The sequence below is a fragment of the Lathyrus oleraceus genome, chromosome 6 (genome assembly GCF_024323335.1).
Source record: "Lathyrus oleraceus cultivar Zhongwan6 chromosome 6, CAAS_Psat_ZW6_1.0, whole genome shotgun sequence".
NCBI classification, from domain to species: Eukaryota; Viridiplantae; Streptophyta; class Magnoliopsida; order Fabales; family Fabaceae; genus Lathyrus; species Lathyrus oleraceus.
In genome coordinates this window covers 359,573,098-359,586,087 of record NC_066584.1, presented here as the reverse complement: position 1 = coordinate 359,586,087, position 12,990 = coordinate 359,573,098, and the positions used below count along the sequence as shown (strand labels likewise).

The 12,990-nt window shown below is 33.9% G+C and overlaps 1 protein-coding gene across 1 annotated transcript; it reads left to right on the top strand.

Annotated features, from left to right (window-relative positions):
- The first annotated feature begins 5,039 nt into the window (after positions 1–5,039).
- On the top strand, positions 5,040–7,441 carry LOC127092715 (uncharacterized). Its single transcript, XM_051031600.1, has 6 exons — positions 5,040–5,292; positions 6,115–6,314; positions 6,402–6,519; positions 6,607–6,692; positions 6,826–6,917; positions 7,004–7,441. Exons 1-6 carry the CDS (start codon positions 5,185–5,187, stop codon positions 7,234–7,236), a joined length of 837 nt encoding a protein of 278 aa, XP_050887557.1. The 5' UTR covers positions 5,040–5,184; the 3' UTR covers positions 7,237–7,441.
- The last annotated feature ends 5,549 nt before the right edge of the window (positions 7,442–12,990 follow it).

Genomic DNA, 12,990 nt, shown 5'->3' with positions numbered 1-12,990 from the left:
AACAGAAGCACGTTGAAGCCTATTCCTCCGCTTGACTAGTTGAAGCGTGCAAGTTACTTACGGAAGGCACTTTTGGAAACGGTTACAAAATGGATTAATATAAATAGTTGCTTGGATCCAACCCTAAAGGCTCTCTTTTTTTTTCCGCCGTGCAAGCATTTACAGCACTACTTACTTTTACTACTTTCTATTTTTTTCAGCATTCTACCTTCATAGAAATTTTTATTTCCTTTTTTATTTCTTTTTTTTCTTTTCCAGTCAATTTTCAGAGCACTTAATTAATTTTTCACATAATAGTTTCTACACCGGAAACTATTGTGTATCTTTTACTGGATCTAACCTTACGTTAGATCATAGTATTTTATTCCTTTGTTTTTTTTTATTTTTCTGTCCGATTGAAGATTGCAAGAACAAATCCAACCGGTCTGTGGTGGAGTGTTCAAGATTCCTATTAATTTTTCAGGTTCTTTAATTTATTGTTTTAATTTATATATGCTCTGCACTATTGTTTATTTATATTGTTTACCTGATATGGCTTTATTTAAGCATGATAATTGTTTAGACCTGTTTAGCATGTCCGGCTAATTAATTAAGATATCGGTATGTAAAGTAAGCGGAATGAAGGGTCAAAACTAAGTTGGTTTAATTTTATTTAAAAATAAATTCACTCTTTTTATGGTCTCAATTTACAGAGTTAATACCAAGGTTTTTGTACGAGAGTAAAAGACATAAAGAAGTTAAAATCAATAGAACGACGGTTTGAGTTTTTAACTGGACAGTGTAAATTGAACATTAATTCTAAATCAGGGCGATAGCAATTTTTAGAGTTAATTAAATTCTAATCTTTTTCAAAAAGTATTTTTAAAGGTTAAATGTGAGGACGAGAGTTAAGAATTTAAGTTTAGTTATATAATCTAAGTCAACAGAGCGAGAGTTTGAGACGAGGGTGTTTAAACGGTTATTATTTTAATGAAAAGAGTTTCTATAGATTCTATTGTTTTCAATAAGTGATTTTGGACTTAACTAATAAGTGACAGCTACGTTAATATAAAGTCATAGTCTATTCAACAGAGCGAGAGTTTGAGAAAAGGCTTTTAATCAATAGTGTCTACGGAAAAGATTTATTTTAAAACCAAGAAACCAACGAAGATTTGACTCCCTAATTACGACGAACTACATTCCGATATCCGCTATATTTGATATTTAATCTAGATCTTATTTTAGCTTTACTTTTTTTCCCCTAATCATCAAAGTATCATCCGCCTTAGCTTTACGAAGTAACCTTAGAAAAACGGTATATCGATTCATAAGTCCCTGTGGGATCGATATCTTTTAAAACTACGCGATAGAACTGTGCACTTGCAGTTAGTACCCCAATAGACTCATAAAGTCGCGATCAAGAACCACTTACTTTCGCAACGAAGTTGGAATGCATGCACTCAAATTATAAAATAAGTTTAATTAAAATTCTAGCAATATATAGTAACGGACTATACGATAGGTCATGAAACAATCCCCATAACCCTTAGTCCCTAGGAAACTACTTACTCATGGTGAGGATGAAAACAATCACATAGATATTTATCTTCAAATCCATATCAATTAAACAAAATAGATGAACAATATTAAGAATGAATAGAAAACCTAAATTGAATTATAAACTTGTTCCACAAATTGCTCCTTAGAGACTTAAGTTACAAAGAGAATGGAAAATAGAAACTTTAGAAACTAGGAGAAGAAAGTAGAAAACTTGGTTGCCCTTAACTCATAATAGGCTATGAGTTTTATAGGAAAAAAATAAAAGTATCAAATATCCTTGGTTCATTGTAAAAATATCAGTTTTGATTCACATCCAATCAAGCCTAAAAGAAACAATTAAGAGGAAATCTTTCCATTTATGACACTAAACAAGAACTAGACTTTTTCTCTCCCTTAATTGCTATGACCCATAGCAGCTGCTACGGGTGGTCGTAGTAGGTAACTGCTTTTTGGCTTCAAAAATCATCAAATGAGGGGGGCTAGGGCACATGTTACTACTTCCCGTAGCAGCTACTACGGTTGACCGTAGTAGCCCATTTACTTTGTCTTGGAGAATTTGTCTTTTTTTTTCACTCTATTTCTAGATTTTAATCCCTTATTGCTTGGATGCTCATTAGACCCTGGAGTTCACAAAAAAAACACAAATCAAAGTATAAAACATGAGAAAATGAAAGGAAATCGAACAAAAATACGTCAAAATAAACTACTAGAGAACGATGCAAAGACCACTTATCAACAAAGATAATGAAGTTTATGGCTAACGTCAAACCAAAACAATAAACATGAAGAGAAGGAATGTGTCTCCCTTCCAAATTATGGATTGAAGTGGTTAGTCTTATTTCTATAAGAAACTTGGAGTTATTAGTCTTCAAGCTTTAAACCAGGATTTTACATGGGATGATCTTGAAACTGGGTGAGCTTTTATCGTGGGCTGAACTCGAACTGAACCGAGGATTTCGCAGGCTAGCCACAAACCTAGGAGATTTTATATCGAGTTGGTCTCCAACCTTAGCAAGATTTTAACATCATTATAAACTTGAAACAAAAGAGGTTTTATCATAGGATAACCACCAACCAATATGACATTTTAACACCGGGACAATCTCGAACCTTTGAAAGCTTTTGAACAGGTAAAAATTTCGAACCTAAATGGAGACTTGATCACACGATCCCCAAACCAAAGATTTTCATGGGTTTAGATTCAAACACAACTAAATAACCCCTAAATGGATGTATTATTCAACCAAGGTAAAAACAAACTCCCTTGGTGAATTATCAATACTACCCTTCTTGAATTACAAATTCTTCACTTGCAAAATGACTTTCTCGAAAGCACTATGGCTAATTTTAGTGAGAGAAATTTTTTAAAAATATATTCTAGAGAGAGAGTTAGGAGTGAGTTATGAAAGATCACATTTCTGGATGTGAAAATATGTGGGAAGGGACCTTTAATTATAGGCTAGAGGTTGGCACAAAAAAGGAATAATTGTGGGGACACAATTGATGAGTTGATCATTGGCATCATGCACCAATTGATTGGTTGGCCTAAAATAATTGATTACCAAAGTGAAAAAATAAAGGAAATATATTTAGCCATTACCATTCATTAAAATGGTGTCCTAATGGTTTATGGAGCATTTTTGAACTGACTAATCAATTGAGTGAAGTGCAATTTGATTGGCAAGAATAAAAAATTTCCCATAACATTTCTGACAGGTCCCAAATCATATGGCACGACTTCAAGACATTTTTAAAAATATTTTCTTGAGAAACATGTGTGTGTGTGTACGCGCGCACATATGCATGTATGTGTGTGTGTGTGTGCACGCGCGCACGTGCGCGTGTGTATGTTATTAGCCGTTTAACTTTATGAAAAAGCTCTTATGCTTTTACAATGTTGTTCACTCAGATGCGTCAGGGTGAGCTTTCACACACTTTGAGTCTTGTCAGATACTTCATTCTTATAGGCACTTGCTTGAGCTTTACTTTGAGATAAAACATGAGTTATATTCCACTTAGGTTACATTATCAGAGAGTCAAGTTCATCAAACCCTAATGGTTTGGTTGCATATTTAACCTCTTTATAATTGAATTTAGTTATTGTCATCAAGAACTAGTTGTCATCATCAAAAACATATTCATCTTCAATATATCTTCCTGGATAAATAACCTGCACAACAAGGTTCCATAACGTGATGGTTATATAGATACCAAGCATTATGATTAATTCATTAGAATATCTTTCTAATACTTATGGGATCTTGTGAGCATCTGATTGACGAATATGCTTAGTGTTCGAATATTTGGTTCACGTTATATTGTCAAAAGGCTATTGTATTCTATCTTCTAACATACTTGTGTCTTTTCCCTTAGCCTACTTTAGGGAATGACACAAATGACTTTTTTTCCTTTTTCAATATTTCACCTACTAGTATGTTTGTAGTGGCAGTGGTTAACATATCATCCTCAGATTCCTTCATATCTGCAATGGAGACTATGTGTGGGCTTTTATCTCGGCTAACACACTTCTTTTCTTTTTCCTAAATGAATTGCTCAATGTGTGTTACTCTAGAAGCTAGTTCATTCAGATTGTGATAGACATGTCCAACTGTTTCTATTTTTGTTGTGGGTTCCATAGTAAAAAAACATTGGTTGCATGTCCGTGACAACCATTTATGCATATTTATCTCCACAAAAGTGGACTAAGTGTATGTTTTCCTTATTTTTGAACCTTAATGAAGTCCGCTTCCAATTCATACACCTGTTGCTTAAGGTTCATCAGATCGACTATTGTTACCTCATGCTAATGACTCTAAAATCTATAATTAAAACACATTTCCATGTATTCCAATGTTTGTATCGAGTTGGGTGAAATGGAAGAATGTCACGAAAATATTCTTGGTGTCAACGATAAAGGAAACAATTGTATTTTACTGAATTCATTATAGTTTCTCTCACCGCACTATGTGAAAAATATATCAATATGCTTCATAGTTGAGTTGTCAGCTTTCCTAAAAAAAGGTAACAAAGTCGAGATATGTGTAACCTCTAGGTAGAGGCACCAATGCCCACCCCATTCAGGATAAGTCTTCTTATACTTAAGAATTTTGAAAAAATATTGAAACTGGACCAAAGTATGATAATTTTTGTATATATGCTCTTTGTTCACTTCTACATTATTTCTCGCAAGAGTTGTTAACAAACCTATTAAAAAATTCATAACAAACAGATGTACCGCGTTCCTATAAAGTCTTTATTTTTTGTCAAAAATATCAATATTTTATTAAATATTGTTTTCTTTGACTTATTTTTATTAAAATAATAAAAATAAAAAGACATGGAAGTTACAAGTATTAAAATTATTTAAAAAATCATTAATAATAAAATAAAATAAAACCTATCAAAATATCAAATTTATTAAAATAAATATTTAGTTCCCTCATTTTACTTCTATATAAATTCACACACTTCACTCCTCATTGCAAAACATGACACATAAATCTTCATTTGTGCTTATGCTTCTTCTTCCTTAAACTCCAAATTTACAACATTTATTCTCTTTATTTTTGTCATTTCTTTCTTTCTTCGATCACTATTCATTAACAAACATATTATTCATTCTACAAATTATTTACTATTTCAATCATGTCAAACTTGTCCGAGCAGATCTGGTCGAGTCTTGATAGTATGAATAATTTGAATAGTCTCTTATCTTCACTCACCCCTTTTGTCGAAGTTAAATTTTCATCCAAGGTGTTAAAATTGGTTCTTATAATTTTTGTTATTTTTGCCTTATTCAATTTTCGTGTGATTTGTTCCCATAATTTTTGTGATTAAATTTGTATAATCTTTATTATACCAGCAATTTTCAAAGTTGTCCGAATAGACATCATCAAATCTTGATAGTGTGAATAATTTGAATAATCTCTTACCTTATTCACCCTTTTCGTCAATATTAAAGTTTCATTTGAGGTGTTAAAATTTATTCTTTTCGATTTTAATCATTTTTGCTTCTTTTTTTTAATTTTTATATTTAAAACAATTGACTAAAGTTATTCAATTTTTACATGACTTGTTCCCACGGTTTTGTGATTAAAATCGTATGGTGTTTAGTTTTATTAGACTAGCAACTTTAAAACACATTTGTTACATATTATATAAAAGCAATAATATTATTCAATAATTTAAAGGTCAACTTTTTAATAAACTGAAATTAATTTATATTTATTAACTATAATGAAAAAAAATTACTTTTTGAAAAAAAAAAGTTATCATCATTTCCAAGAGAACAAGACAACGTCTTATTTTAAACGGGTCTTAGATTCATTTTGTGAAACTTTTATTTTTAGTTTTTTTATTTAAAAAATGTAATAATAAATGGATAAAAAAGTCTAAGACATATTTTTTTATAGGAAAAAATTATATTTTTCACAAAGAAACCGTTACAAATGGTCCTTAGTCATGAACTTTTGTTGAATTATTTATTTTAATTACTTGAGGATGCTTTTTATTCTTATAATTTCTTTTTCTGTTACTGATTAATTAATATTTGTTTTGACTTTGAATTTCACACAGACTCAGAGCAAAGGAAGCAAAAGTGGTGAATCTCTGGAGAAGCCATACTTCGTTCTTGAAGACTTGTGGGAGTCTTTCAAAAGATGGAGTGCCTATGGAGTTGAGGTCCAATTCAATCTGACCTCCGATGAACAAGTCTTACAATACTTCGTTCCATATCTCTCTGCAATTCAACTCTATGCTGAGGATGAAGAATCGGAGTGAGTTGAATTTTTCTTCGTTCATATAAATATATAACACAGTTTATTGTAAAACATGTGATTTTTGTTGTGTTTTGAAAATTTTAGCAAGAAGTCCAGTGAGAAAAGTGGTGATTCTGTGTCTTCAAAGGAGACAACTAACAAGGTTGTGTATGAATATTTTGAGAATCATTCGCCATATGTGCGCCTTCCTCTCACTAAAAAGGCAAGTCCTTTTCTTTTTCATACAGACCCAACATCATATCACTCACCTTTTCCGGTTTGAACGTTAATAGTTTCATTTTCTTCTCAGGTTTCGAATCTTGCTAAAGATGATCCTTGTATAAAGAATTTGAGGAGCTCTGAAATATCGCCCCGCAGCTGGTTTTCTGTTGCTTGGTAGTGTCATTTTATTCTTTAATTTTTCTTCATTAATGTCTTTAACGTTAAGTTATGTTAAAAAGTTTCGATCTTACTTAATGAGATAATATTTGATTGTTGTTGTAGTGTCTGACATATAGATTGTGATCAGGTATCCGATTTATCGTATCCCTAATGGACCAACGCTATCGGACATAAAAGCTTCATTTCTTACCTACCATAATCTGTCAACTGAGTTCAAAAGTATATCCATCTCTTTCATTTTCATTCGGACTTTCAAATAAAAATAAAAGTTAAATTCTCATTTTATGTCTCTTACTTTGTCACAGGGAAAACTCAACCAGAGATCAGTGACAATGACAGAAAGTTGAAAACGCCTCTTCCGGTTTTTGGCCTAACAACTTATAAGGTGAAAGGGTCAGTTTTGCCTTTTCCGGCGGCTTCTGAATCGCGCCGCTTGAACTCGCTTTTGAAGGCTGCTGATGATTGGTTGAAGAATCTGAAGGTTGTCCATTGTGACCATAACCATTTTGTAAAGAATGGTAAGCAGTGGGTAGATTAGAAGAAAGTTTGTTCATGTTCAAAGTTTTTGAAATTAGGAAGGAGCTTGGTTCTTATTAGGAATCTCTGTAGTAGGAAGTTGAAGACTCAATTTTTACTTTGTTTGGAGTTAAATCAATGACTGTCTCTAGTCAATTTATTGTGGTTCATTATTGTGAAATTTAAGTTGATTTGGAAAAAATCTGTGAAATGCATGTTCTCTTTAATCTTCATTTTCAATTACAATTATCACATGATTATTAGTATCTAACTTTTATATTTTCCATCAGTAATGATGAAATTTAGGAAAATATTTTGAATGAAAGTCAGACAAACATAGTTTTATAGATGTGATACTATAAACAATTTTTACCCATACATGGTTTTTAACAAAATAGCATTTTCTCGCTAGCAAGCCTGTTGTCGTGTCTAACATACATCAATTGTTAGAAATACTGCAAAGAACACACTCAATTTATGGGAAGGTGCTGCGTTTCTTATTTATTTGAAATGATATTAGGCTTTAAATAGCCAATACAAACTGAAACCATAAAGCCACGACCTCTGTGGCAGTTACAAAAATAGGAAAAGTAGTGGCTCCTAAAGAATAGGTACTCCCAAAATACTAGGAATTATTCAACAAACTTAGACTAAGAAATAATAACACGTAAACAAATTAACTAGACCAACAATCCCTCCCTTAAGCTAAAGCTTTTGTGCTTTAGCTTATTTCTGCAGCATCTGTCATTCCAAGCATATCACGAAGTTTCTCAAATTGCTCTAACTTCAACGGTTTTGTCATTATATCTGCAACTTGTTCCTCTGAGCAGCAAAACTTCAACTTCACAGTTCCTTCATTCACCAATTCTCTAAGAAAATGAAATCTCACTCCAATGTGTTTGCTCCTTCCATGGAAAACAGGATTTTTGGATAACTGGATAGTGGAACTGTTGTCGCAGAAAATCTCAGTTCCTTCTTTTTCTTTTGCTCTAAGCTGCTCCAGAATCCTCCTAAGCCAAATGCATTGACAGGCACATAACGCTGCAGCAATGTATTCAGCTTCGGTGGTTGATAAACTCACTACCGGTTGCTTTTTGGAAGATCATGAAACAGCTCCTGAACTTATCAAAAAAACAAACCCGGAAGTGCTTCTTCGGTCGTCCAAGTCCCCAGCATAATTACTGTCCGTATAAGCCATCAGACCCGTGATTTCTTCACTCCTCTTATAGAAAATACCATGCTCAATAGTTCCTTTCACGTATCTCAAAATTCTTTTTGTTGCTAGCCAATGTGACAACTTTGGATTTGCCATGAACCTGCTAATTAAACTTACTCCAAACATCAAATTTGGTCGAGTTGCAGTTAAATACATGAGGCTCCCAACAACTTGTTTGAACATTGTAGCGTCTACTTCAACGCCCGTTTCGTCCTTCGATAATCTTGTTCCTGGAACAATAGGATTTTTTACAGAGTTGCTGTTTTGCATGCCGAATCTTGTTAATACTTCTCGAGCATATCTCCTTTGGCAGATAAAAATTCCAGCAGCATTCTGTATAACTTCTATCCCAAGAAAATGTCGCATTCTTCCCAAATCAGACATATCAAACTCCAACATCATTGAGCTTTTAAACTCATCACACATTTTTTTATTGTTCCCAGTAAAGATTAAATCATCGACGTAGAGACTCACTATCAAAATGTTGCCTCCTTTTTCTTTGGTGAACAAAGTGTGCTCGCTAGGACATCTTTCAAAATTTTCTCGAACAAAATAGGCCTCAATCTTGCTGTACCAAGCTCTTGGCGCCTGCTTTAGTCCATATAATGCCTTTTTTAAACGGTAGACTTTGTCTTCTTCGCCTTTCTTGACAAATCCTTCCGGTTGATGAACAAATACTTTTTCTTCGAGCTCACCATGAAGAAAAGCACTTTTGACGTCAAGTTGAAGCACTTCCCATCCATTTTGAGCCGCCAATGCAAGAATTACCCGCACCGTGTCAAGTCGTGCTACTGGTGCAAAAACTTCTGTATAATCTACTCCATATTGCTGTGCATATCCTTTTGCCACCAATCGTGCCTTGAATTTTTCAACACCTCCACTCTCATTAAGTTTCGTTTTAAAATCCACTTAACTCCGATAGGCTTCACATCTTTAGGTGCATCTGTTAGCTCCCATGTTTGATTTCTTTCTATGGCTTTCATTTCTTCATGCATTGCCTCTCTCCACTTCTTGCTCTTGACCGCTTCTTCGAAGTGAAAAGGATCACTTCCACTTTCTGTCATCATCATCATTGCCAAACTTTCTTCTTCCTCAAATATATCTGTTCTTGTTTCATAATCAGCCATCCAAATTGGTGCTCTTCGATTTCTTGTGGCCCTCCCTTCAGCTTGAGCCTCTTGAATAACTTCAATTTCAGATGATCCAATCTCAGTGGGGCTGCAGTTTAGGCCATTTTGATTATTATCACCACTTTCTTCTTCTTCATTTTGCTCAATCTCTTGCTCTTCTCTATTTTGCTCAACATCATTGTTTTCTTCATCTTCCCACACCAAAATATCAGCCTTGCACTCTTTCTCAGTTCGTCCCCAATTCCAGCTTTTCTCTTCTTCAAATACTACATCCCTGCTCACAACTATTTTCTTTGTAATTGGATCGTATAATCTATATGCTTTGGATTCATCACTTACCCCCAACAATATACAAATTTTACTCTTGTCGTCCAGTTTTGATCTCTTTTGATCTGGCACATGTACATGAGATATGCAGCCGAAAATTCGAAAGTAGTTCACCGAAGGCTTCATATTGCTCCATGCTTCTTCAGGGGTTCTGTTTTCTACAGCGGAGGTTGGGCTTCTATTCTGAACGTGAACACACCATTTGACTGCTTCCGGCCAGAACGCTTTTGGAACATTTCTCTCATTCAATATGGCTCTCGCTGCATTCATGATCGTCCGGTTTTTCCTCTCGGCAACTCCATTCTGCTGAGGAGTAAATGCCGCTGTCAATTTCCTGCTAATGCCTTGAGCTTTAGAAAATTCTACAAACTCATTAGAAGTAAATTCACCACCCCTATCAGTTCTTAAACATGTGATATATTCACCACTTTCCTTCTCCACACAAATCTTAAAATTTTTAAAAGTGGCAAATGTTTCTGATTTTTCATGTAAGAAATAAACCCAAGCTTTACGAGTGAAATCATCAATAAAGCTTAAGATATACCTCTTATCTCCATTTGAAGCTGGTTTGATCGGACCACATATGTCAGCATGAATTAGTTGAAGTTTCCTCGATGCCCTCCATAAGCTTTTCTTGGGTATTGAGGACCTGTGTTGTTTTGCGACCAAGCATGTTGTGCAAATCTTCTTTGGAAATTTCAGAGCCGGCATGCCAACTACCATCTTTTTATTTGAGAGTGCAATGAGCCCCTTGTGATTAAGGTGCCCAAAACGACAATGCCACAAATGTGCTTCTCGCTCCGAAACTACCTCAGTTTGTAAGCACATGGAATCTTTTGGAGCCATAGCAACTAATAAACAAAACATTCTATTCCCTCTCATATTAGAATGCATGATTAGTCCTCTACTAGAATGAAACACTTTGCATGTTCCATCTTGGATCAAAATTGCTAGCCCTTTTTCTTGAAGTTGTCCTATGCTGAGCAAATTATTTTTCAATTCAGGAATAAAATAGACATCTGATATTACCTGAGTAATTCCATTTATTTGCATTCTGATGTTTCCTTTTGCTACGACGGCCATTGTTGTATCATTTCCTAGTTTGACAGTTCTGCGAAAATTTTCTTCCAACTCAGAGAACCATTCTTTATTTCCTGTCATGTGATTGCTGCACCCTGAATCTAGAAACCACACTTCTTCTTTCACCATTTTTTGTGGATCTTCATAGGACATCAGTAACAACTCCTCTTCTTCCTCCAACTCAGCGTAGTTTGCTCTCTTTTCCCAGTCGGGACACTCATATTGAAAGTGTCCCAATTTGTGACATCGAAAGCACTCAATCATGGCTTTGTTTAAGTACTGTCTTCCTCTTCCTCTGCCGCGTCCTCCTCGAAATAAGCCTCTACCTCCTCTTCCTCGAATCGGTCTTTCATCATTGGTTATTTTCAAGACTTGTTCCTCTAATTGGTAACCCTGCATTCTTTGCTCATGAACAAGCAGACTACCATGCAACTCATCAATAGTTAAGATGTTCAGATCATTTGACTCCTCTATTGAACAAACAACGTAATTAAATTTAGAAGTCAAAGATCTAAGTATCTTACTAACAACTGTGCTCTGTTCCATTACTTCACCATTGGATTTCATTTTGTTCACCACACTTAGAGTCCTTCCCAAAAAGCTGTCCACTTTTTCGCCTTCACTCATTGCTAGCAGCTCAAATTCCCTTCTAAGCGCTTGAAGTTGTGCCCGTTTCACCTTTGTAGACCCTTGATACTTCTGTCGCATTGAATCCAGATTGCTTTCGAAGCCCCCTTGTCTAGAATAGTTTCAAGAATTTCTCTGTCAATTGCCTGGAACAGATAATTCTTTACCTTCAGATCTTTGAGTTTGACTTCCTCCACACTTTTCCTTTGCGCTTCACTTGCTGCCGCTGTTCCAATAGCTAGTGCTGGAATTCCATCTTCTATGAGACCCCACATCTCCTTGCTCCGCAGGAAATTTTCCATCGTCATCGACCAATAGTCATAATGACCATCGAACTTTGGAATAGCCGGTTGCACAAACTTTTCTGAAGTTGACATCATCCTCTCTGTGTTTGTTTCAACTTCTCTTACACTCAGTTTACACACTCACACACGATCAGGCCCCTTGCGGAGCTCTGATACCAAATGTTAGAAATACTGCAAAGAACACACTCAATTTATGGGAAGGTGCTGCGTTTCTTATTTATTTGAAATGATATTAGGCTTTAAATAGCCAATACAAACTGAAACCATAAAGCCACGACCTCTGTGGCAGTTACAAAAATAGGAAAAGTAGTGGCTCCTAAAGAATAGGTACTCCCAAAATACTAGGAATTATTCAACAAACTTAGACTAAGAAATAATAACACGTAAACAAATTAACTAGACCAACATCAATATCATCGTACACTTATATAACATCAGAAAAGTCATATCTCCCCAAAATAAATATATATATATATATATATATATATATATAATATATATATATATATATATATAATATATTATATATATATATATATATATATATATATATATATATATATGAGATTAATTACTATACACTGTCAGTGTAAAAAGTTTTACACCGTCGATTCATCACCATCATTCATTTGTATTACTTTATAGATTTTTAAAATAAAAGTCAAGCTTTTTTTAATATCCGACGGCTATGATTAACTGATGGTATAAAATCTCTTTACACTGTCCGTGTGTTTCAATTTTAAACTCTATATATATTATTTAAATTTGAATATGACATCTCAGTTTTTAGATGCGGATGCGGAGAAAATTCACTCCGTAGCAATAAAATGAAATCAATTTTATTAGATGTTTACATAACAGAGGTGGGGAAGCAAATATCCTTCTCGCACCCACCTCTCCATTTTGTCTATTAAATTTATTTTATTATTTTTATTTTTAATAATTTATTATTAATTTATCTTTTTTAATTATAAAGTAATAAGTTTATTAAAATTAATATTCATCATTTTAAAAATACAAGTTAAATATAATTGACCATATATTATAATTATATTAAAATGATTAAATATTTAGTTTAATTATTAATTTTT